The sequence below is a fragment of the Chiroxiphia lanceolata genome, chromosome 11, assembly GCF_009829145.1.
Source record: "Chiroxiphia lanceolata isolate bChiLan1 chromosome 11, bChiLan1.pri, whole genome shotgun sequence".
NCBI classification, from domain to species: domain Eukaryota; kingdom Metazoa; phylum Chordata; class Aves; order Passeriformes; family Pipridae; genus Chiroxiphia; species Chiroxiphia lanceolata.
The window spans coordinates 15,181,347-15,207,388 of NC_045647.1; the positions used below are offsets into that span (position 1 = coordinate 15,181,347).

The 26,042-nt window shown below is 47.0% G+C and overlaps 2 protein-coding genes across 3 annotated transcripts; one reads left to right on the plus strand and one right to left on the minus strand.

Moving 5' to 3' along the window:
- The first annotated feature begins 151 nt into the window (after window positions 1-151).
- WDR82 (WD repeat domain 82) lies at window positions 152-17,313 on the plus strand. Its single transcript, XM_032698976.1, has 9 exons — window positions 152-405; window positions 5,293-5,390; window positions 8,499-8,565; window positions 8,762-8,861; window positions 10,198-10,314; window positions 11,070-11,225; window positions 11,349-11,418; window positions 13,208-13,350; window positions 13,829-17,313. The coding sequence occupies exons 1-9, from the start codon at window positions 245-247 to the stop codon at window positions 13,856-13,858; spliced, it is 942 nt and encodes a 313-aa protein (XP_032554867.1). The 5' UTR covers window positions 152-244; the 3' UTR covers window positions 13,859-17,313.
- A 1,073-nt stretch (window positions 17,314-18,386) lies between these two features.
- PPM1M (protein phosphatase, Mg2+/Mn2+ dependent 1M) lies at window positions 18,387-26,031 on the minus strand. 2 transcript variants are annotated; one of them, XM_032698974.1, is made up of 10 exons: window positions 25,811-26,031; window positions 24,696-24,819; window positions 23,799-24,053; window positions 23,199-23,311; window positions 22,075-22,159; window positions 21,632-21,750; window positions 21,145-21,208; window positions 20,126-20,233; window positions 19,684-19,832; window positions 18,387-19,404 (listed from the first exon to the last, which is right to left on the minus strand). In XM_032698974.1, exons 1-10 carry the CDS (start codon window positions 26,029-26,031, stop codon window positions 19,260-19,262), a joined length of 1,383 nt encoding a protein of 460 aa, XP_032554865.1. In that variant the 3' UTR covers window positions 18,387-19,259. The 2 variants fall into 2 exon arrangements, with proteins under 2 accessions (XP_032554865.1, XP_032554866.1); XM_032698975.1 differs by lacking the exon at window positions 25,811-26,031 and adding an exon at window positions 23,372-23,406 and having other exon boundaries at window positions 23,199-23,330; window positions 24,696-24,804.
- Window positions 26,032-26,042: the final 11 nt, after the last annotated feature.

The window sequence follows — 26,042 nt, forward strand, 5'->3', positions numbered from 1 at the left end:
CGGCCTGAGCGCGCCGCGCCCGCCGCCCCTTACGGCCTCTCGCCGCCCCTCACGGCCCTCCGCCGCTCCCCGCCGTCCCTCACGGCCTCTCGCTGCTTCCCGCCGCCCCTCGGTGCCCCCCCGCCGCCTCTCACCGCCCCACCGGGCCCAGCCCGGCCCGCGCGCCCCCGCCGCCGCCCCGGCGCCCCGCCCGGCTCTCCCCTGAGCGCCGCCGCCCTCGGCGCGGCGCGGCCCGGCGGCCGGGATGAAGCTGACGGACAACGTGCTGCGGAGCTTCCGCGTGGCCAAGGTCTTCCGCGAGAACTCGGACAAGATCAACTGCTTCGACTTCAGCCCCAACGGCGAGACCGTCATCTCCAGCAGCGACGATGACTCCATCGTGCTCTACGACTGCCAGGAGGGCAAGTGAGTGCCGGGCCCGGCCGGGGGCGGGGGGTGCAGCCTTCGGGCTGGGGCTGGAGCAGTGCCCGGGGCCGGCGGGGCTGCCCGTGTGGCCTTCGGGGACAAGCTGTACCCAGCCCCGCAGGTCTAGCAGGTGAACTTTAGTTTTAGCTTCAGCTTGGGCTTCTCTCGGTTTTTTAGCGTAGGTTCGTGACAGAATCCCAACGGCACAAATAGGAGCAGCGTGGTTTTGTCTGCACCGCGGGTGTCCGCGCTTGTTATCTCGCTAGATAGGAGGCAGCGGTGGTAATTTGCCAAGTATGACAGAGGGTTCACTTCTGCGAGGGCTAAACTCAAGCTTAAGGGGCTGAGTCTGGCCATGTTTCCAGGCGTCGGGATTGTTGCAGATACGAAACTGACTTTTCGAGTGTCTCTGCGCTTCAGTGTCGCTAATTAAAGGAGAAACGATGGCTGTGAGCAATGTACGGCTTAAAACTACCGCTTTAAACTACCTCATTCGAGTGCAACTTCTTGGACATGTGTATTGCTGTAACTTCTAAAAAAACCTGATGGTGTTTTTCCTTAAAACCCAGTTCCCACGTGGTGCTTGGGAATGTCGAAGGTAGAGTGGTCCTTCGTGCTTTAAATCCTTTTCTCTGGTCGGGTTCTTACCTGTAAAGCACAGTTAAAATACATGTGTGATTTACACGTGCCTTCAAACCTTGTCTTAATTTACATTTAATCAATCAAGGATTTATTGCCTTCTGTTGCTTAAAAGCAATGAGTTAAGGGATGTGTGTTTCTCACTTCGTTGATCACATGATGCTTGTCCCGTTTTTTTGGGTAAACTCCCAGAAATTTGCAGGGCATTTGGGGTCTTGTGCTCCTGTTCAGAGGATGGAAACCTGCAAATGGTGACGCTGCAGTTGATGGCTTGGAAGGTACACTGAGGGCATTTGTATTCTGTGAGAGTTGGAACAAATTGAGCCAAATGGTGTCATTACTCCATTAAATTCTTCCTCAGTTGTCACGAGTGTGGGTCTGGCTGCTTTAAATTCTTTTGTATTTGAAGTTTTAACTTATGTTTGCTTCCTGGTGTAGAGGTGTAGTTCTGAGGTGATTTTTTTGTTGTTTTTTTTTTTTTTGTAAAGTCCAGGTGAGGGAGCATCACATCCACACAGAAAACGAAAGGAAAACAAGTATGTGTATTGTAGAAGAGGGTATAAAAAGGACAGGGTAAGGCAGGAATGAAGAAGAAATGGCTTGGGAGTATCAGGATGTAGATGTGTCAGTATTGTGTATATTTTCTAGTGAACCAAGTGTTCCTAATCCTCCTACTTCTCCAAGCAGGCCAAGACATCATACTTGCAGGGATTAAAGATTACATTCTGCAGATTCTCTTAATTTTATGGGCCACTTATGTTATTTTAGACTTATATTTGCTTACTTTACACATTAAAGTTGTTGGTGTTGCCCATCTGATAGAGTGAAGTCTTCTATGAAATTATTTAATTTTTATTTATGTAAGAACAGGTAACTCTATACATGTGGAGCCTGCCATGGATTGTATCCTAGATCCTAATGATATACAACAGTGGCAGGGCTGAGTGATGTTAATGCAGATGGTATTGATTGCTCTTCCCCTTCCAAACTTGTAAAGAATAGTTTGATGGGTTAGGAAGCATTTGGTCCTTTCATTCTGATCTACATCTAGTCCTGATGTGTGTTTTATAGTCAGAGGGTTGGCTTTAATTAAGTTAAATGTAGATCGATGGTCATCTGCTGCAGGGCAATGAAAGTAGTGTCATCAAGGTAACCCCCGTGCCAGGATGCAGTTCTCGAGTGTTATAAAACTATAAAAATCAATTTGAAAGTTTCTCATGTGCTATCAATTGAGTTAAAAGTGTAGCTGGGATTTTTAGAGGTACCCAGGGATGCAGGACATGCTGCTTCTCTCACCTGGAAAGGTTTAGCTGTGAATTACTTTGTCACCGGAGATTCACATGAAGATGAAACTTCAAATCTGTGAATGATTGTTGGTGTGGCAGTTTCAGGCCTAGATGTTTATATTTTCTCCTCCAAACCACCATTTCCAGGGCCCAGAACTCTCACCTGCTTGTGTATGTCATTGCTGATGGATATAACGACCAGGAGGACATGAAATGTCCTGCTTGCTGGGTTTCAGTGCAGGATACCTTGCTTCATCAAATGGCCTGAAAGTTAACACCTTTTTCCATGTAAAAGTGAGAAATTTGTGGTCCCCCATTAATGAGCAATTCTGCTGAGAGAATTAAAATGCAGCTGTTTGGTTATACTTTAGGTACGGCCTCACCTGGTTTGCTTTGTTTTGCAATGCTAAAATGAGCTGTACAGCTCTGAGAGTATAACCAACCCCATCTCTGTGAACTTCACTTTCTGACAGGGCAGTTGAAATGGTGCTGTGTAGCCAAGGGCTGACAGGACAAGATTGTCTCCTTATCATGTATGTCCTGGGCTAAAGCAACTGCTTATTCATGAGCATCCAATAATTTTGGTCCCGAGACACCACTTCTATTTCAAAATGTGAAAACAAGTAAATTGTTGTTACTATTTTTTTAGCCCATCCCTCCAAGAGGCTCACCTGTGTGCGTTTGGGCTTAAGGAGGGACTCTGAAAACTTGTAGGGCAGTTGTATGTTGTGATGTACAGCAGTCCCTGAGGCTGGGAACAGCCTGGCTGCACATTCATCACCCTGATTTGATAGATGGTGCTCTAGCAAAGGTTTAGCTTGTATTTTAATTTAAGCTTGTATATCAGTTGTGTATTATTTATGCAGATAAAGTGATGGATCTGGCTCCTGCTTGGCTGTGGTGTTTGCTTGGCATATCCATGATCCTGGTTGTGGAGGATGTTTTACCCACGGCAGCAGTGATTCAGACCAAGGCACAGATGATATTACAAACCTCACCTGTGTTCTGTTTCATCTTTGTAGCAGATTTGACTGAGATTATTGTAAAGTGTTTTTCTTTGGCAATACTGCTTAGTTTGCAGGTGGGCTGTGTATATTAACCTTGACCTTGGAATTAAGTTTAGTGATTGTGATTTGATTAAAAAGATACTCAGTTTCCTTGTTTGTGTTTAAAATAGTGGATTGGCAACAGGTGGTTGGTGTGTGCAGTGACACACTTCTGCTTGTCTCAGCTTACATGAAAACTTCACCTTTCCTAAAGCACAGAAGTCCTTTTTCCCTTCTTTTTGGTAAATATGCTTTTGCCCATCTGTTGATCTTTGTTGTCTCTGTGTGTATTCACTGATTCTGAATGGAGCAGCTTCTAAGCTTTAAATTTGTGATAGAAAAGGATGAGCCAAATTACGCGAGTCTTAATGTTTTGAGATTAGCTTTTTTTGCCATTGTTAGTTTGTTGTTGGGGGTTTTTTTCCCCAGTTTGGTCATAGGTGAGGTAACCAATGGTTACCTAGGTGGCAGCCTGAGTGAGGTAACTGCAGAAAGCGGTATGGGGAAGTATGTCAGGCGTAATGTTACAGAGTGTCAAAATTTAAATTTGGCGTGTTGATTTCAGTGTGTAGCGTGTTTGCATCTAAAAATTGATTTGAAAATCTACTGCAGTAACTGGGGAAGAATCATTTGAGATTTGGTCTGTGGTACAGGTGGTGTGTGGGTTTTCATTACACTTTCTGTATTGCCTTCCACTTAGTGGAAGCTTGTCCCCAGCAAGTTCATTTGAAGGTAAAGCCCCGTGGCTTCTGCTATTTAAAATTAATCTGTAAGAATGAATGTCTGTTTTCCTTCTGATATGAAAAGTGTCCCATTTGTGCTCTTGTTTGGTGTGTCAGTCTGAGGTGAATGAAAAGAAGGAAAAAGTCCAGCATATTAGAAATACCTTGTCTGAGGGTATAGTCTGATAAACCTTTCCCTTGGCAGCAGTATTGGTTTCGACCACTCCTGCTGTTTGTTTCCATTCTTGTGTTGTCCTCTTTGGTTGTGGTGGTAAAATACTTTGTGGGCCCGTGTAATAACCAGAGTTACGAATTTCTGGATTAAAAATAACTCCCAGAAGAGGTGATATTTCTGGTGTTGATCAGTACCCGCATTGGTTGGCTGCCCAGAAACCTCTGTGCTACCTCAGTTGAGGGTGAAAGGGGAAGGAGGGTGGTAGGGACCTTGTGCTGCTCAGACAGGCACTGGTGCTCTGAGATCCTCCAACTGCTTCTAGATTTACTCTGCACTTTAAATTTCTAGTAGTGCAGTGCATCACCTGCTTACCAGACCCCTAGAAATGCAGTGCTGTAGGTTGTGTCCACTCTCACTAGAATGTCTTTCATTCTGTTGCAAAATGTTTAATTTGAGTTTCATGCTTTAAGATTGGATTCAAATATAATTCTGCAGTCCTTTGGAAAAGTCCTTTGGAAAAGTGTTACCATGTCTTCTATAGATTATTGGTATATATGCATGTTTAGGTTAATGTCACAGGAATGAGACACCTTGTTCTAGGTTCTGAAGTAACAGAGGACAAAAAGACAAATTATTCTCAATCTAAAATAAGCAGCAGATGAATTGGAGATATGGATGGGCAAGGGCACAGTGAGGCAGTGCTGCTTGCTGTGCTTGTTATGTTAGCTCTTCCTTTTCTTTTTGCAGTAGACATCATGGGAAAAGGAATTTTTGGAGGAGACAAGTGCATTTTGCAGGTGTTACAGGGAACTCCTCAAGCCTAGGGTTGGTTGTGGAGAAACATCGAGGTCCTTTTTTGCAAATCAAATACAAAAGCTTTTGTTTCTTTGTATAAAAACATCGTACTGCTTGAAACCATGATGTAATAATACCTGAATGGAGAGAGGCCTTGTTAGTGTGAGTTTCGTTTTGAGCTTTTTGTTGCAGTGAGTGCAATTATTTCTGCTTCCTCCCGACAGACCAAAGAGAACGTTGTACAGTAAGAAGTATGGAGTGGACCTCATCAGGTACACACATGCTGCCAACACTGTCGTGTACAGCTCCAACAAAATAGATGGTAAGTGAGCCACTGGAGTGGAGCATATTGAATCTCTTTGCACTACATGTCTGGATAATTAGCTCTGAAGATCTGGGAAAAAGTTACAGCAACTCTGCAGTGGTGAGCACTCTGCCAGGGACAGAGGAATTACTGTCCAACACTAATGCACAACTTGGTGATAGTCCCTCGAGCATGCTGATGTGAGATTTGTTCTTTGCTGCCATAACTAAGGGATTGAACATTGTTAGTGAAATAAAAGTTGGGTTCTTAGTTCTGCTGTTCACTTGGTTTTTGGTACCAGTGCTGTCAATCAGCCTCTGCACCTTAACTTCCTACATGTGAACGAGGTGGAAGGAGCAGGTGGGCTGAATGCCGTAGCTCTGTCTGGTACACACACAGCTCAGCTGCACAGGAGGGCAGGGTGGGAGGTTCAGGTAACTCAGCAGATCACCAGCCAAGCCTGGAGGAGGTCACAGAGCTCTTCAGAGATGAGCTTTGCTTCTCATTGCCTGTTTCTGTCCATATACTAGACAGAAGACCCATTTTTATGCTGTTTCTCCACAGTCTGTGATAGCTACACTCTAAATCACTGACACTGAAGGGCTTCTAGGTCTTTGTGACAGGCTCTCTATTAATTGAGTTTGATTTAAAATTCAAATGTAACAACTGGCACAGATAGGTACCTTAATGCTTCCTGAGGTTGGAAACAGCTCATGTTTATTTCAAAATATGTTTCAGTTTTGTTTGCTGTAGTCAGTGTCTGAGAGTTTTGCAGTGAACAAGTGTCTTAGCACAGCACTTTATAAATGGGTTTTAACATTATATTTGTAAACTCATAATCATTTCTGGAATAGAGGTTTTCGTTGGGTTTTCCCTTTGCAGAGATGGAGCTTGACAGTAGATCTACTGGTGCCTTGTGATGTGTGCTAGATTACTAAAGGAATTTCAAAGACTGGGAATTTAGAGCAGGTGGAAGTTAAGAGTTAGGAAGTCAGGTTAAGGCCTGAAACCAGAGGAACAAGGAGGTATTCAATGGAATTGGATTTAATAGTGTAAAAGGATTAAAAGTGTGACAGGAAGCACTTGCCTTTTTAGTCTGTTTCAGAGCCTACTTAATTTTTTGATTATGTTGTTACTTTGTCACATTTTTTTATTTGCCTTTTATTTAATTTACAATAATTAATAACTAACAATTTAATGAAGCACTTTTAATGCCATTTTGAATTGTGAGTTTATAAGCACTGGTAAGCCTTAAGATTAAAGAGTCTTCATCCTGCAGGCTAGCATTATGATAAATACTTAATTAGAAGAAAAAAGACCCATAGAATGTGAGAATGTTTATTGCTGTTATGATCTGTAAGCCTAATAAAACTGACAGTGTGTTCTGTAGGAGTCCAGATACTCTCTAGTCCCTGCTGAATGTGGTCTTGGGCAAGGTGCATTGTATTTAACCCGTTATGCAGGTATCAGGAGGTAAAATTAACTCAGAAACATGCTATAGGAATGCTGGTGCTTGTTTCCAAGCATTTTCTCTGTTGGAGTTGCTACCCATGTACTTGTGAAGATTTCCTGAAGATCCCTGGACCTGGTCCCTCTTGCCTGATGCCAGGCTGAGGTAGTAGTTTGTACAGTTTGAGGGTCTATGATACCACCCGGTACAGGAGATAACTGTACAGGCCACTGCCTTGCCTGGGACAGAGCACTGCCAGCAACCAGGATCACAAGGGAGCACAGTCCCACAGTGCTTCCTCTTTAGCAAAGAAGATGGGATTCTGCATGGATACTTTGGGAATCAGGTAACGACAGTTCTTGCAGGAAATGATGTGTCTTAACAGAACGTCTGAAGCGTGTTCCCAGGGTGGGATGTGACGCCAGCAGTGGGGATTTATGTTTTGGATAATCACCTCAGGTCACTTAGAGCCTTTCAGAGTGGTGTGTCACCCACAGCACGTTTCCAGCTTGGTCAGTCTGCAATGTGCTGTTCAGTTTTCTGGTCAAATACTGGAGGGTGGTGTCTCAGCTTGGTGAGAAATCTTAGGCAAAAATTGGAACTTGATAATTTTATCACAGATACGAAATTTTTCTGAATGAGCCTTTCAAAACACCCTGAACACAGTAGACCTTCTGAATGTTAAAACACCCAGTGCTTGTTGCCTCCTCTTGGCTCTCGTTCTTCCGAGTCAAAAGTAAAAATGCCCTTTTCCCTCATTTTCTCTTTGGAGCCTCACCAGGACTTGTTCCAGCACTACAGAGTCTGCACATAAAGATTAAAAACTGGCTTATGTGCTTTAGTAATGGTTTCCTCTTACAAGGATTTCTTGTAATTTTGGAAGAAAGTCTCAACAGCATCTTCCAAAAGTGTTGGCCACTCTTGGTATATTAATCTGTACTCAGGATAATATTGGCACTTGAGAAATGTTGTGGTGCTGCTCTTATTTATTCCATTTATTTTTAATGTTACATTACGTGGACTAAGCTTTAGATTACTCCTCTGTCCTCTTCTTAAAGCGTAGCTGCTCTAAGTGCAGGGAAAGTGTGAGGCTGTTCATTGTCAGATTAAACAAAAATCAGAGAGATTTGCTAGTTTTTAATGGTCTTGTCCTGGCTTTCATGTTTTTATCTTTAGCCGAATGGCAGAATTTGCACATTTCCTGTATGTACTGCTTAGCTGGAGATTTGTTTACTGAATTTCTGTGCAGGAAAGACAGCAAGATTTGTGCTGCAAAGCAATAAAAAGCAGTAGCATCACCTTTATAAATTTGATATTCTTCATTTTGTGAGAATGATGGAATAAAACCTGCTGCTACTTAAATTTTAGTGCCTTTGAAATTATCTTGCATAAATCACATGACACTTTGTCTTTAAGATGTAATGTGACTTCAGACTGCGGGAAGTACCTTTTCCTGTTGCCTGATTTTCACTTCTACCTTGAGAAGAACCGAGTTGCTTTATGTCTGTTTCTAATTTGATTCTTTTTGAAAGGGTGACTTGAAATCAAATGACCAGACTTACCCACTTTGGTGAGATTGCTGCTGCTTTGGGGAGCACGTTACTGTGTGATCAGTAACTTTTAGATACCGTTGGGTTCATGGTATAATAAAGCTTATGGTTTGTTTATGTTTTCAGATACAATCCGATACCTCTCCCTGCATGACAACAAATACATTCGGTATTTCCCGGGGCACACAAAAAGGTAAGGTGTGGCCTGGAGACAGGACAGCAGAAGTTGAAACAACAGTTGTAATGAGCCTGAGTTCTGTTACACTTGGTTCACGCTGTTTTTCGCTCTGTTCTTGGCAATTTTGAGGTTGGGCACAGCTGTTGGGGTGGGTGTTGCTCTGTTCACTTCTTTTATGTATCTCTGATGCATGTGGGCTTCTGTGTTGCAGGGTGGTTGCTCTTTCAATGTCTCCAGTGGATGATACTTTTATTTCTGGATCCCTCGATAAAACCATTCGACTTTGGGATCTCCGCTCTCCCAATTGCCAGGTAGATCATAAAATTCACGCTCACAGAGTGAGCATGAAAAATGGATGCGTGTGTGTTACAAAGCAAAAGTACTGCCAGAAGCATGTGCTGCTGATTTATTGTTGGTCCCTTCCTGGAATGCTGAAGCAGCCTGGATGAGGAATCTCTGTGCAGTTTGTGTGTCACATCGTGTGACACCACTCGCTCTCACCTGTGTCTCTGCTGGAGAGGCACTGCGGAGGGCAAGAAAGAACACCCACAGCTGATGAAACAAGAGAAGGGCTGGGTGTCATCAGCTTGTTCATCAGGCTGCTACTCTCTTAGCTGGCATCCCTCCTGGGCTGGAAATGCATCTTATCTGAGTGTTTGTAGTGTGTGTCTAAAATTGGTGCCTCGGTGCAATTAAATTTGATGAAGAAACTGATGATCTAAAGTAACACGGCAGCCATATGGTCCTGCCATCGCCTTGCATCACCTCTGTGGTTCATCAGAACCGTTTGTAAGCAGATTTAACTTTCTAGCAAGGCAGAACCCTGTTTGTTTTTATTTATTCTGCTGGAATGCTTCACTTTTTTTTAGTGGAAGCAGGCTTGTGTGGGCTGGGAAAAGTACCAGAGCTGGCAGCAGTGGCAGGAATGAAAGACTGGGAGTAGAATCTCCACCTTTAGTGGTGGTGAGCTGTTTTATCCCTATATCTGGACACATAGTATTGTGCTCTTATATTTTCCCGTCTCATTTGGACTATTTTGCTTATGAGAAAGGGCTGTTTGCTTATTCCAGATGATGTATCTGTAAATACAAAAGGAAGACAAAGTTACATTTCTTGCTAAATGGTTCTATCTGTCTTAAAACTGAACTTTTTCTGACAAGAAGTCTTTATTTTGCCTTTCTATGGAAGTGTGCCTTTAATGCCAGCCTGTAAGTTTCCCTTGGGATGAATCTCAGTCTCTGAGTTGCTACAGATGAGATGGGGTTGTAAATTCAGCAGCGGTTCTGCGATTTATCCTAATGCTTGAAGTTGTAAGAATGGTAAAACTAGGACTTGTAACGGGACTCTGCATCCTGCCAAGTTTGGGAAACAGGTTGAGGAAGTGTTACTTGTAGTTTTCAGTTGGCCCATGAGATGGCAGCCACATTGCCTGGAACACTCCCAGGAAACCAGAGCTGGCCCACTCACCAGCCCCTGAGCATTGGCTTGCTCACTGAGTTCTGAACCTTTGTAAAACCTCAGTATTTACAATTGAAATGTTGTTGTTCCACCCCGGTCTGCTGTCCTGCTCACAGTGGGCTCAAAAGGTGATGGTAGAAAAGCGAGCATCAGTTTTGCAAAATAACGTTGACTATTTCTATTTTCTAGGGCTTAATGCATCTCCAGGGGAAACCTGTGTGTTCTTTTGACCCAGAAGGGTTGATTTTTGCTGCTGGAGTCAACTCTGAAATGGTGAAGCTCTATGACCTCCGTTCTTTTGACAAGGTGATCTACCTTAGAGTTTTTAGCTTGCAAGAAATAGTCTAAACTCAGTGCTCAGAGGCTGGATTTCTGTGCTCCAGCTTACTGTCTGGGGTGCCTCCTTGGCATCCAGGGAGTTCTCAGTAAGCACACACATCACAGACAGAAAGAGATCCGTGCTGTCACCGAATCCTGAAGTACGCTCTTGAACCAATGTTCTGCTAACACTTTAACCTGTTCCAAACCCCCATTTCGGCTTTTTGTTAGGGAATTTTTGGTTTGGTTTTTTTTCCCTTGCTGCTGATTCTGGAAGAAGACTGGCAAAGATGGAACCAGGACTGTCAGAAAGGATGGAAATTTCAAAGGAAACTATAATTGGATGGACAGCTGAACTAAACACTGAGAGTAGTGATTTCCGTGGTTTCCAAAAATCATATGATGGTTACACTGGCTCAAACTCTTAACTTCATTTAGCAGCCTTGTTTCAAAACTTCATCCTATCTTAAATTAATTTCTGCTGTCGAATGTGGTGGAGTATGAAACTATTGGATTGAAACACCTCACTTTGGGTCTCTTTTGTTTTGGAAGCTGTGGATTCAATATGTTGAAACGTGCAAATGCAGTGACATGTTTGCCATGACGCTCTTGGTATCTTAGGGCTAAGGATTTCCCTTTAAAAAAAAAAATCTTATTTTTCCTCAGCTGAGGTTAAAACCAGACTCTTGTTAGCAGCAATGCACAAAGAGTCTGCATCCTGTTTCCCATTTCTCTCTCTGCAGGGGCCGTTTGCCACGTTTAAGATGCAATATGAGCGGACGTGCGAGTGGACAGGCCTGAAGTTCAGCAATGACGGGAAACTCATCCTCATATCGACCAACGGCGGGTTCATCCGGCTCATCGACGCCTTCAAAGGGGCTGTCCTGCACACCTTTGGGGTGAGCCTGCTGCCTCTGATCCTTGCTTGGAGCTTGGTGTTAGTTTTGGGAGCAGGTGCCCTTTGGCTGTGAGATTGCTGTGGACACACTCTCTACTATGTGTTCTCCTGTTTTGTGCCATAGGGTTATAACAATAGTAAGGCTGTCACGCTGGAGGCATCATTCACACCAGACTCTCAGTTCATCATGATAGGTAAGATAATTCTTGGAAAGAATTCCAGTGCTCTGAAATTAGGTGTGTTATGTAGGGCTAAAGCTGTGTCTGTTGGGAAGCAGAATGTATTTAAATAATACAATGCAGCTGTAAGCTTTCTTTGCACTGACAGTGTTCTGTTAGATTACTCAGCGTTGTCTAGACTGAAATGTAAACAAACCTGCATGAAGACTTTTTTCCTTTAAATATGAGTGCTGTTTCAATATAGAGAAGAAACCAGCAAAGTGTTGTAATGTGGGAAGGCCTGTCACATAGATTATGTCAGTGTTTCTCACCCAGTGGCTAGGGTGCTCCCACAGGCCACCTCAAAGCATGTTGGGGCTGTGTTGGGACCTGTCCCCCATTGCTTATTGCCAAGACACCTGTCTGTGCCTGGCAGTTGGTCTTGTAGCCTGGTGTGTTTGTGCACCTCTGAGGATGTTCCTGCACTGGTGACATGCTGGGGCAGCTGCATTTTGTTCATGTGGCTCTTGTAAACCCCCATGTCTCTGGAACAAGCTCTGCTTATCCCTTAATAGAGGTTGTAGTCATCAGCCTGATGGCTCTCAGCATGTGATTCCCTTGGCCCAGGTCCTTTTTCTCACCCTCTGTGGGATGGACTCCTGAGGGAAGCAGATGGCAAAAGGCAGTTTGCAACTCCTGTACAGCCTGGTGCTGCAGGTTGGGCATCTCAAGATAAGCACTTCAGTCACTCTGCTGCCTGTGGACACAAGTCAGACGAGTCTGTATGGTGCTGCCCCTCCCAGCACTTTTTCTTTTTGTTCCCGTTTATTTGGCTGGTACCAAATATGTTTAACTTTGTGGTAATTGGTATCTGGATCCTCATTTTTCCTGGATGAGTGACGGTCTTGGCAAAGCTGCTTTTCTTGGGTTCTGGCTGAGAACTTCCTGATTGCAGAGAAGAGGGGTGGGGCTCTTTGTTTAGTCTGTCTCTGGAGAGCACTTTATTGCACATATTTACCTTCCTGTTGTGACCTTCCACATGAAAGTTGTAGTACAAGTAGTTCTAAACACCTTACTTCTGTTTGGTTTTTACATATGGTTAAGTTGCAACTTTTGCTTCTTAATTTTTCTGTCCTGAAAGGTTATAGGCATAAATACAGAAGCAGAAGAAAATTCCTTGCATTTTTGTTAGGAATTGTATTTAAAACGAGATTAAAGCAGAACAGAATTATAAAAATTTAGAGTTCTCAACCTCAGAGTCTGAAAAATGCCATTTTAAAGTGCAAAACCTGTTCCGTTGTAGCCATGTGGAGAGTTGACATCTCCGGGGAAGCTTCTGATATTTGGCATAGTGCACTGAAATCTGGTGCCTCCCATGGTAAAGCTTTGGTTTGATTCTCTGCTCACCAAGTGAAATATTTATCTGTGTCTGAACTGAGAACTTGTGTGAACAATGACTCTTTCCCCAGTGCTTGGCCTCTCTCATGTTGGTGCAGGTTGGCCGTGGTCTCTCCTCATGGCTGGAGGGTGTCAGCTCTCCTTTTCTCCTGGGTGACAGTAGTTGCTAACATCTTTACCTGAATAGTGTTGCACCCTGTTTGTGTAGTTGAGTCTCTGCAGTACAAAGGTACAAACCTGCTGTCTGGGTGCAGGTGTGCAAACGGTAGAGATGTTTTATAAGTGCCCTTTGAGAACTCTTAAAGTTAGACTGTGAAGTCGAGACCTGCCTGTTCTACAGTTCTGACAGGAAAGATTATGTTCTTCTTTTTCTCTGCTGACTTCTCCAGTGTATCTTGCATATCTTGTTTTCCACTCCTGCCTGCAGGCTCAGAGGATGGGAAGATCCATGTTTGGAATGGAGAAAGTGGGATGAAGGTGGCTGTCCTGGATGGGAAACACACAGGTCCCATAACCTGTCTGCAGTTCAATCCAAAATTCATGACTTTTGCCAGCGCATGTTCCAATATGGTGAGGAAATGCTTTTATGTTCCTCTGAGCTCTGTGAGGTGCTGACCCTTCTGGAGATGAATCTGAGAAGGCTCAGTGCTTCTGCTGGGTATTGCCTCAGGCTTTGGTGAGAGCCAGGCCTGTCTGTTACACCCTGACTGTGCCATACCTGGCAGGTAGATGTGTGGGGCAGCACACCTGGCCAGCCAGCATGTGAACATGCACATGAGAGCAGAGCAGTGAGTGAGTGTGCACACAGGAGGAGTTCTTTAGATCCCTGCACGCTGCTGGTATTTTCAGTTTGTGTAAGCCTGGCTTGCTCTGGAGAACGTGCAGTGCAAGCCAAAGCAAGGATTGTAACCTTAAACTGCTGAGAGGGTGTTACTGCCTCTTTGGTAGTCTCTGCCTAACAGAAAGTAGCAATGATCAGCTCCTGCAGTGTGTTGTAGGAGAAATTTGTGTTCTGCTCTGAGTAGATGTTTTCCTTCCTCCTCTTTAGGCCTTCTGGTTGCCAACTATTGACGACTAATTCCTCTGCTGCAGCTGCTGTCGGATGACTTCCACACTGTAACAGCAGCACATCATTGCGAGCATAGCATTGGAATTGCCTACGTCTCCTAGACTGTGTTCCTGTTCCTGCATATTTTCCATGTCTTACCTTTGTTTGCAGCATTCCTTTGTGAGGACTGCTCCACACGTTCAGAAGCAGCATGCTACATGTTCTTAACCTTCCAGTCGGTGTCCAGCACGGCTTCAGCCCAAGTTGGAACTGACACAGTATTATTTCTAAGGGCGGTGAAGTCTGTTTTATTTACAAAATGTTTGTGGGATTTTTTTAAAGCTGTAATTGTGTGTTTTCCTGCTGTAAGTGCACAAGGCTATTGATGTTCCAAGGTGGAACATGCAGTTCCTTCCCATAAGTGCATGTTTTTAACATCTGGGATCTCTCTGGTTTCACTGCGGTCCACAAATGCAAATTCTTCTGTGCCAAACGTGAACACTGACAGTTTTCAACTTCAGCAGCAGATGCTGAATTCTCTTGCACTGGAACTTGCAGGAGAAGCGTGGGTGACTGTGAATGTACCTGATATATCTCGTCATCCTTTTTTTGGAGATTTAGAGTGCAACTGTACAGGTTTTGTCTGCTGCCAGAGGTTGCCAAAGCCTCCCTGCTGTTTGCTGTGCCAGCATCCTGGAGGCACAGACAGCACTGGTGAGGTCCAGCCAGTGTCCCAAGCAATAAAGGAGTCTGTCAGCAGGAAGACGGAGAAACCAAACTGAGACTGAAAGCACAGTCTGCCTGTGTATCTTCCTTATGTACCATCTTGGCTGATCTTACTTGTAAATATCGTGGGGTGGGTGGGCAGTGGGAATGGGCCATATTTTTTTACTTTTAGATATAAAAGAATATGATGTGGGCCAGTATTGTGGAGTGTCTAGGCTGTTTACCTTCACTGATGCAGTTTTTCACCCCATGGTTTGTAAATATGCTCCCTGAAACTCTTCTCACGTCAGGCTTAGACCTGTATCCCTTTGTTGGTAAAACTGACATGCAGTTAGTCCATCATGCAGTTTGTTACAGGTCTGCAGGTTTCTGGTGGTAGCCCCTCAAGAATGATGCATCCTTTGTCAGATGGTGTCTTCAAGAAATTAATTTTAAAAATCTTAGGCATGATTGTGCTGACCCTGGCTTTGCTGTGGTCTTGCTCCAAGGAATGTCTCTGCAAAGAGATGGGAGGAACCTGCTCTCTGCCTCAGAGGAGCTTGTGGGTGAGTGGCACAGAAAGGCTGGCAAGCTGGTGTTAGGTTGGTTCCGGTGTCTTTTTCCTGAAATGCTGCAATGGTGGAATGCATCCGCAAGCAGTCTGGGACAGGCTTGGCAAAAATGTGGTGTTCACTGTATTCTTGCCTTTCCAAACACACTTGGTTTTATGTGCTGGATCACAGCTTGGGAAGTCAGTTCTTCTCCTTGCCTGGTCAGTGTGCAGCCCTGCTCATAAATATGAAATGCTGGCAAGGTGGCCAGACAGTAATGGGTGTGTTCTCTCTGCTCTCGAGTGCTGGTCCATGCTGTGAACTGTGCTCTAGTGTTTTCCTTAGGTCAGTTGTCCTCATGTTCCCCCGTTACAGCAAAGTTCGTTGTTTCGGCTGTGGGGCCCTGTCTGTCATTCACATCATGTCTCCCTGGAAAAGTAAATCTGCTTGTGTTTTGCATTTTCTTGCCTTTTGTCCTTGTCAGTGCTAAGAGCTGGCGATGGGCACTGAGCATTTCTGCACTGCTGGTTCTGTTCACGGAGCAGCAGTTTGTGCAGAGCCTGTGACAGTGGCAGGAGCAGCCCCTCAGGAGGCTCAGAACGTGGGGCTTGGATCCCTGCTGTGGCTGAACCTTCTCTGTGGCGCTGTGGCTTGTCCCTCCTGATGCTGCCACAGGAGGCATTTCTAACCACAAATCTGTGATGTGAGTTTGATGTCCTCTGGCAAACTGATGGATGCTTTCCCTCTTGCCCCACAGGCCTGCTGCTGGAGGTGCAGACAAGAGGTTCATGCTGTCCCTCTTCCCATACTGTCCCTCTGCTGCCTATAAATGCAACTGCCCAGTGCAAAGGGAGATGGTTGTCTCAGGCTTCAGCCACTCCAACTCAGTAGTAATGCATTTCAGGCTGCTTGGTGCTGTTTTACCTTTGTTGGTATTTTGCAGTGGTTTGTAATATGCAGGTATTTGGGGTTTGTAGTGCATCTTAACAGTTAAACTTCATTGTTCAGTAGTAAATGATCTTGGAGGATTTTATCAAGTGTGTTGCCTGAGGAAGTGAACAGATAGCCTCCAGCCATATTCCTTGTTCCTTTTCACAGGGAAGCTTTTGAAAGTCTTTTATTTTACAAATGTTCTTTGCTAAGGTGGTTTGAGCATTTGTCTAAAGCCTGTTGTTCAGCTCTCTTCTGCTTGCAATGTTGTGAAAGATAGTGAGTGGTGGCATGAAATGTTTAAGGAAAAGGGGACCAGAGGAGTGGTTTAGGAGAACATACAAGCACATCAGTGGTTTTCTGGAGTGAAGAGAGGGATGTACAGGCTTGTGGACAACAGCACTAGTGCTCAGTTCAGGATTACAGCTGAGCCTTCCCAGGACCCATTGCCACCCACACAGGCAGAGACATCTCTGTTGATGTAGCACCGAGTGTTTTCCATCTGCCTTTAAAAATAGGAAATGTGCCAAGTATTGTCAAGGAACTTAGGATTATGTGTTTCTAGACGGTTAGACAGGAAAGGTGAATAAAGCTTTTAGCTTCCAGCTTCTATGTGCTTCTCTAGGAGTCTCAGGGCTGCAATTCCTGTGTCCCTCAGGGCTACCAGCTAATGAGAAATAGACCTCAAGAAAAACAGCCCTTCCAGGTCTAATGGAGTGGCCAACTAAGACAAGCAGGAAACAGCATTCCCCCTCCCAGTTTGACATTTAAAAGGTGAATGCCTCCTTATTTCTTTGGGATGAAATAAAGACCTTTCTTCAAAACAAGGGGGAAGTGATACTCAACAGCCCACCTCTGAATAAGCAGTGGTGGTGGCTGAGCACGTTTGCCTTTGGGAGATTTCACATGTAATTCTCCAAGTCAGTCTTGAGAGATTTTTATGATTTTTATTGAAGCGCCCAGGTCCTTGGTTAATGTCCCAACACCTGCTCTGGGGAACACAGGAGTGATTCAGTGACAAATTTGGAAACAGCAGCATATCTTTTCCAATGCCTCTTGACTGTATTAGCACTTTAAGAGACTTCACCTTGGTTTTGGGTCAGGGGCTGGGAACCTGGTGAGCCTTTTGGAAACTTGGTCTCTGTGGTCGTGAGCTGCTATGGGGAGTTGGACTCCTCAGTGGTATCTCCCAGATGAGTGTAAATACATAAAGTCAAATTATGCTTTGTCACAAAATACTACATACATGGAGAATTCGGTGTTGTGGCTGTGACCAATAAATATTTTGTAGAGACATCACTTGAGTGCTGTAAATTCTGCATTTGTCCAGTGTGATACAACTTGCTGGTTTCTTAGAGGGGGATTGGGAAAATCGTCTATTGTTTGAAAAGCCCCTTTGTTTTGTAAAGTCAAAAACTCTGCAGTGGAAATTGTGATTCTCTGAAGTTATCCTTACATAAATTGCTCGTTTAAAGAGGTTTTTCTTGCCTAGGAACGTATCAGGATAGGGAAGCAGCCTTGTGACAGCTACTTCTGGAGGTATGGTGCCCTAGGGAGAGGGATGCTTGCAGCAACCTGTGGTCTGGATGGAAGAGCTGAGCCTTTCTCAGCACGAAGGTGAAAAAATAACTTGTTGGATTTGAGTAACAGGAATCTTGGATCGTTACAGTCAGTGCATGTTAATGTAGCATTACAGCTGCTGAAGGGAGGACAGCAGCCAATGTCATTAACGTGGGCAAACCCCCATGTGCATTATTGTCAGGTTAAACTTAAGAGGGTGGGGGGAAAGTGAAGCCGGAGAGAAATGTTTTTTGTCCTTGCTTAAGCCATGAGCAGGTAGCTGAGAAGGCTGTCCCTTTCCTGGGGGGAATTTCCTCCCACTGCAGGAAATCATCTTTTGGCACCAAGCCCTTGGGTCAGTACTGGTAAGGGATAGCCCCTAGTGACAAACTGCTTCTTGGCAAAGAGAAATAAATACAAAGCAAAAACTCCCCTGTGATTTTCTAAGGCTGTGTTTCTCCAGCCCAGGTCTGTGTAAAACCCCCAACAGGAATAACACCACAGTTAAGATGCGTGGGAAAAAAAAAAAAAACAAAGTACTTTTATTTGGACTTTAATCACTGTGGAACTTAAACACACACTGGGGTTTGGCTGGTGCTCCAGGGAATCTTGGAACCTGTGTAATGAATAATGGAAACTAAAGTGGGGAGTCGCGGAGATGGGGAAGCTTGTCCAGACCTGAATTTGCCTGGCTAATGAATGGGTTGAGAAGCAGATCCTCTGAGTTTAAGGCACAACTCTGGCATGTCTGCTGTGCTGCAGCTCCTGTTGGAATGAGTGTTAGGTGCTTGAGATTGAGCACTGCAGACAAATTGCAACAAACCGGTTTTATTTTACTTGGAGCTCTTTTACTAAATCACCTGATATACGTAGACACTATAGTTCTCATCAGTGCTCCTGCTACAAAACCAGCTTTGCTGTCAGAAATGACCTGAATAGAAAAAGTGTCAACAATGTGGACTAAGATTTGTTAGAAATCTGTACATGGTGTTACCAATACAATATTCCTCAATAACAGTAAGGCACGTATGTCTCTTTGCACAGGAGGCTCCTGTACACCAGTGTGTAGCTTCACCAGCCAACATTGTCTGGTTTGAGGTGGTGCTGCCTTACAAATGGCAACTGTCTCCAGGTCTGGGCTCCTGCTCCAGTGTTCCCATGTCACAGGCACTGCTGTGCCCAGTGCTGGCTTGGCAGCAGCTCCCGGGTTTTTAGCACATCTCACATTACAGCAAATGCATATGAGAGATGCTTTAGCTTATGCATCCAGTTCAAGTCTGATTAAAAGCCAGCTTTTCGCACTGGGTGGATCTCAACTGATCCTTACTGTTCAGTATTTAAAAGGGAGAGGGTTCAGTAGAAATATGGATTTGAGTGTTGCCGTACCGCAGAGATATTGGAAATAGTACCCTTCAGCTTGCATGGCCCCCTTTGCAATTTATCCTTGGCCCAACAACGAGAAAGGGGAATGATTTGTTGCCCAGTGTTGCTCTCTTGCAGGTTTTTAAGGAGCTAATCTTCTTGTTCATCCTCTGCTAAGTGCTGGCTGTGCATTTTCAGGTTCCACTGCAAATGGTTTTGCTGGAACAGAGTGTACACACACAGCAGAAATCCCTCAGTCTCAGTTTGATGCTGAATGGCACCACAGTGGGGGAACACAGAGGTTCTGCATGTCATTCTAACAGTCAGTCCTCCTCCTTGTTGTGTAGTGGAATGACAAATACAGAGATGTCATCATAGGATGCCTCATGGCTGTCATCCAGCATCCACTGGTGGCCTCTCTTCATTCCCCTTGCTCTGCACACCAAATATTTGGCCAGTTCTGAAAATCTGAGGGTGGAAAAATGCAGGGTTTGGGTTAACATGGTGCTATTCCCCTTAAGAACAATGTTGAGATGTGGCTTTATGTTGTCAAAATAGCAGGGTTTTTTAAGACACTACCTTTATCATTGTTTCTTTGGGATGGGGAAAGATTAGGAGGCAGTTTTCAGAGTCACAGAAAAGAGTGATTGGTCGTGCCAGAGCTGACTGGGAAGTAGAGTGACCTCAGCCTGCTTTAGGTCTGACCAAGCTCTTTGGAAGGGAAAACAATGACAAAGCTGGTGTTACCTTTGAGGATCTGTCCTGTTTTCTGCAAGGAAGCTCCTGACCACGTGGGCCACCTCGCTGTTGCACAGAACATCCCAAAGGCCATCAGTTGCCATGATGAGGACATCATCTTCCTTAATGTCATGCAGAGCAAAGTCAAACACATTTACCTGGAAAACAGGAGTGAATCTGTGACAATTCCTGCAATGTACCACAGGGGTTAGGGAGATGAGACTTCTCCTGAGGGATGACACAGTGGGACCGGGGTGCTTTGAATCTTTTATGTCCCCTTGCTGCTGTGCTTCTAGATTCCTCTGTCTTGGGGATTCTCTGGGCAGCATGGCCAGAGAGAAGCAGGATGGAGAAAGGATACAGCTAAGACCTGCCAAGTCTGTAAAAGGTGCTACAGAGGAGGAGCACCATTTTTAATTCCATCCTACGATTACCATGTGCTGCAACTGACCTTGGGAATGCAGGAGAGGAAAGGTTTGACTTCAATGTTGGTGTCGATGACTTTGAGCTGATGATCCCCCAGGCCTCGAGAGACAGCCAGAGTCCCCAGCAAGCGAGCCTGGCCCCAAACAAAGCAAAACAGGATTGAAACATAAGGATGTGGCACCTTTAAAGGCTGATGTGTGGTTTGTCCTGATTGATCTATGTGCTGCCTTTAAGACCTTTCTCCAAGCATCACCCAAAACAGCCTTTGGAGACTTTGGAGATGGAGGAGTGACCAGAAGCAATGGCATGATGTGAGTGTGGAGACAGCCTGCATATGTGGATGGCTCCTGCTGGCCCATGGTGCTCTGGAGTTAGTACATGTGCTCTGGGCAATGCTACAGACCTCACGAAGCCCATAGTGGCATCTGCTCTTGATCTGAGGTGGCAAGGAAGAAAACTGGGTTGGTTTGGAGCAGGGGAGGGGTGTCCCTTTCTCCTGGCAAAGGAGGTTCTGCACTGACTCTGCATAGGGGGTGGCATGTGGCTTGTCTTGCTGGGGAGGTGATGGGGCTTTCTGCTTGTGCCCAGCAGGCAGACACTGGGATGTGTGCAGTTATTGCTTCTCCTGCCTCCTTCCCTCTCCAGGCTCCTTTTCTCAGCCTCTCCTTGAGGAAGACAGTTTGTGGGAAATGCACTAGTTAGAGCTAGAGGAGACAATCCCAAGTGGGAGCTGATGAAGTAAGTTCTCATCTGAAATATGTTCTTGTGTGCAAAGGAAGAAGAGGAAAGGGCAGGCTGGCTCAGGGCTGCTGTCTGCTCTGGAGGAGGGTGCAGACTCCGCTCCAGAGGGCTCTGGTTTACACCAACCAGGCAGCAAAGGGAGCTGCTGTATTGGGGCTGTACCATGCTGGAGAGCCCCAGAGTGCTGGGTGCTTTGCAGCCCATCTGCCATAGTGCCCTGGAGTGTGACCGTGAGTGACAGGGACACTGAGGGCCCCCAGCAGACTCGCCTCTGCCTTCCCAGTGTGTAAAGCATTAAGCTACCTGCTTCCCATGACCATGGACAAGAGGATACTTGAGATCAGCTTTCTCCACCGTCTTGTATCCCCTGGAACAGAGAATTCACTGTTAATTTGTTTGACTTGATGGTACAACCCAGCCAGAGCATTTCAACCCTTGTGGCATCCCCATGCACAGGCAGCTCACTGAGGTAGGGGCAGTGTGACTTGCTGCAGCAGATGCAGTGAAGGTGACCTCTTGCTGAATGCCCAGGTGTTTTTCACTCTGCCCTATCTCCCCAATCTGCACCAGCCCCACCTCAGTGGATCCCAGAAGGACCATCTCAACTGTTTTCTCACCACCCTGCCAAGGCCCTGGTCCTTCAGTTGGAGGGAGCTGCTCACAGTGTCCTTCACCATCAAGCCCAGCTCTCAGCAGGAGGAGACACCCCTTCTCCCTTCACCTCCCCACTCCTGTGAGCAGGTAAAGGTGCCCTGAGGCACAGCCTTATGCTCAGGCAGAAAGGACTCACCAGCCCTCCATGAAGTAATCCCGGTACAGGACTTTCTGGCCCACGTCATCTCCCTTCAACCTCCGTGGAAACTCGAAGCGTGTGAACTCTCCATCCAGGAGCTTTGGGAAAAGAAAAGCCTGGAGGAGGGAAAGAAGGTGTGAGGATGGACAGATTCTGCTTCAGCACAGTAGGGCACCAAAGCTGCTTCTGCCTCGGAGCTGGCACTCCCAGCAGCAGAATAGAGAACAGAATTGGGAAAGCACATTCCAATGAGGGCATAAGCATCTCCCATACTGAAGACTGTTGGCTGAATCTCACCCCCAGCCCTCTGGCTAGTGCCAGCTGACATTCTGGCCACACAGTGGCCTTCAAGGAAAGCTGGTGATCCTCTTGCCACAAGTACCTCCTGTTACCCAGTGGGTTGCTTGCTGGATTGTCTGAGGCATGGAAGGGTCACTCACCAAGTGCTGGATTCGCTGCCTCTCTGTCTCAGGTGTGAACTCGCTGCTCATGGGCACAACATTGTCTTTCAGGACAAGAATGGCCCTACGAGGGGAGAAAAGGCAAAGCTGAGTTGGGCCAGAGAATAGCTCTGCACCCAAAACTCATTTTAAAAATACCACTATTTTAATTAACTCCATTGCAATTGCACTGTTGCAGCAGAGAACTGTGCTTGCCTGGTTTGACAGCGGTCGAGCTCACTGCTAGAGGAACAGGGGGCCAAGGCCAGGTGAGGAAGCTCTTGGGGATACCCTGAAATCACCTTACACTTTTAAACACCTGACAGACTGAGCGTACTGCTGCACTACCACCCCAGTGCTGCCCTGTGGCTGGGCAGACTCAGTCTCTTAAAATCCTGAAACCATTCCAGAAGGTATGAAATTGCTTTTCTTCCAACAGGTCCTGTGCCAGGCAGGAGGGAAATGGCTGGGCTGCCACATTTACTGTCTGCTGGATTAAATAAGTGTCATGGTTTAACCCAGCAGGCAGCTAAACACTACACAGCTGCTTGCTCACTCCCCCCACAGTGGGATAGGGGAGACAATTTGAGAGGAAAAAAAAAAAAAGTAAAATCTGTGGGTTAAGATAAAGGCAGTTTAATAGAACAGAAATGAAAGGGAAAGTAATAATAAAAGAATTAGAATATACAAAACAATTGATGCGCAGTGCAGTTGCTCAGTACCCACTGACTGATGCCAGTTCCCAAGCAGTGGCCCCATCCAGCTTTCCCACAGTTCATACATTGAGCATGGTGCCACATGGTCTGGAATATCCCTTGAGCTATTTGGGGTCAGTTGTCCTGGCTGTGACCTCTCCCAGTTTTTTGTGCCCCTAAACCTCCTCACTGGTGGGGTGAGGAGCTGAAAAGTCCCTGACTCTGCAAGCAACAACTCTCAGCAACAACTGAAACATCAGTGGGTTATCAATGCTGTTCTCATCCTAAATCCAAAACACAGCACTGTACCAGCTACTAGGAAGGAAATTAACACTATCCCAGCTGAAAGCAGGACGGTAAGATGCTGGAAACCTTGCTCATGTCCCAGGTCCTGCCCTGCAGCAACTTCCCCCTTTTATTATGACTCACCTGCTGTCCCCAGCATTAGCCACATACAGCTTTCCTTGGAAATAAAAAGCAGCCAGAGCAGTGCAGCCTCCTGTCTGGTTCATAGCTTCCATCTCCTGGCCGATGACTTCATCCTGTTGGTTTAAAGTTTGAAGACTGACGTGATCTGAGCTGCTGCTTTCCACACTCTGCCTCGTGTCTCCCAGCAGAAATCCAGAACCAAAACTGACTGTGGATAGGCCACAGGAAACCAGCAAGGTGACCGACGACATTGCTTTGGTACAGCCACCACAGCTGTTGCCACTGGACTACAGCCTGCTTTAGGAGGGTGAGGGGGAGATCTCAAACTTGTACTCACTGTATGAGTGTCACAATAGCCCTAAAAATAGTAAAGAGATGCTGTAGCTTTCCTCTGGGTCAGCACTGCCAACGTGCAATAAATCTGAGGTAGGTTTTGGGGTCTGAACCAGCCTGATCTCAGCACCCTTACATGTTTGGATGAATATTCCTGCCTGCTCCATGAGCTGCAGAACTGCATACCCTGCCCTTCAGGGTGGTGAGGGGGGACAGACTGACTGCCTGGGACAGCAGGACTGGTGCCCTGCACAGGGGGGTACTCACACATTCCTGGAAGGCATTTTCCAGCGCTCCCACCACCAGGTCTGCTGCGTGGATGTGCTTCTCCTCCACGAACTGGGGGTCACTGTCGCAAACGCAGCGCCCGCTGAGGTGCATGGGGGGCTGGGCCTCTGTGATGCCTCCCACCACCTCTTCCAGCTTCTGCTTGATGCAGTAGTGCAGGTAGTTGGAGGCAATGATGGCAGCGTCGGGGCCACCGTGGCCATCAAACAGCGCCCAGTAGTAACCGGTTAGAAACTGCCGTGAGGAAGAGGGACAAGACAGCAAGGGAGGGAGAAGACAAGGGCTGAAGAGGTCGTACAGGTGGCAGGCTCACAGCCAGAATATCACAGAGTGTGTTTTGCCTGGCTTTTCCACCCCGACTACCCTTCCCTGCCACCAGTTAATCTCCTGTGCAACTCAAACTCGTGATGCCCACGTGCTGCTCTGGCAGACCCGTCATCTCAGTGTCTGGATTTGCACCACCCACCCTCATGTGCTGTTCCTCTGTGTTTTAGGGGAGATGGGGCCATTTCACAAGAGGTAAGGCAGGGTCTGCTCCCAGGTGAAGGCATCTTGGTGCCTGGTTCATGCTGCTGTCCCCAGGTGATGACCACACACACTGGCCCTTGGAAGCAGAGCGAGGACAGTAAAGGAAAGTTGATGGCACCGAGTGAGACTTCAAATGCTGCAAGTCCCATGGAAGTAGAAATGGCATTTACAGGCAGAGCTGGGTGTTTGTTGCCCATAAGGTACACAGGTCCCCCTAACAAGTCCAAGGAAGGGTTTCAGTGCGTGGGTATGTAGGACTGATGGAGTAATCGTATTTCCTGACCCTGGGCCCTTGAGTGGCAGCAAAAGGCCGGCAGCAGGGTGAGCACAGCCTGCCTGGGGCCATACCTGCATGGAGCACAGGATCAGCCATTCCTCGTCCTCCTCCAGGCCTGGCTCTCTCCTCCGGACAGAGATCTGACAGCAGGCTGCCTGGTCCTCATTGAACTCCGACTTCTCAGCATTGATAACCCTGGGGGTGCAAATGCTACGGGTAAGGTGTGGTCACACATTGCACCTCTCCTGCTCTCAGCCAGCTGTGCGACCACAGTGAACAGCTGCACCTTGCCACTTCCTTCCAGCCCCATGGTCCCTGCTCCCTTTTCAAACTCGAGGATCTCTTTGCTGGTGACCGAAACAATAAGCCCTTTATGTACAGCAGGGAAAAGCCTGGCCAGGGACACAGGGACAAATGAGTAGTTTTGGAGCACCCTGGCCTCAGTAAGCCCTTGTCAGCAACCCACACTATGCTATTTCCTTGTTGACACAGTGAATTGCAAAACCACCACCACTGCTTTTCCCTCCAGCCTTGCTAATGGTTTGTCCCTGGATGGGAGTTTGCTCTCCTTGCATTTCACACTGTGCCATCCCACAGCCGCGGGGCCATGACAAGGTCTGGCCACGATGTGGGGACAGCTCCTTGCTGGAGTTGTTCTGCCTGATCCATCCCCTCTGCCCTTTAAAACAGCAAAACAAGAGATTTCTAAAAATGTGATCTTCCCCTTCGTTTTACAAGACACTTAGTTAAGAGCAAGGGGACAGACACCCGGTGGTGCTCTCGGGGCTGCCCCGGCCACTTCTCACTGCACTGGTACCTGTCCTGCGGCTGGCAGGGGGTGGGCAGGGGTGTCCCCAGCAGGGATAGAGAGGGGTTGGGGGACACGCTGCCACGTCAAACCTCTTCTGGAGCAGGAAGCCGCTCCCTCTTCGCCCGCAAACGGGGTGGGAGGGCGAGCTCTGCCCGTGGGCAGGCGGCTCCGAGCAGTGGGGGGGCTGCACCCGCGGGGCGCGGGGCGGAGTGCGATCACCCCCCGGCACCTGCCCAGGAGTGCCCTTCGCCCCCCAAGCACCCTCTACACCCCCAAGAGCCCCCAAACCTGCGCTACTCCCCTCCCCAAACCCTCTCAGCAGCCCGGGACAGACCCCCTAACCCCGCCGCCCCGAGGCTCTCCCGCCGCACTCACTCGGCGTATCCCGCGCCCCAGGGCAGGCGCCGCTCGCTGCCGGCGCCCCGCACGACCCGCCCGCCCCGCGGGCTCTCCTCGGCCCCGCCGGGCACGAACTTGGGCCGGCGGTAGCGGAGGGCGGGGGGCGGCGGCCCCGGCCCCGGCCCCGCTGCCGGGTCTGGGCCGGGGCGCTCCGCGGGGCCGCCCCGCCGCCAGCGCCGCAGCCACTCTGCCGACATGGCGGGGCAGC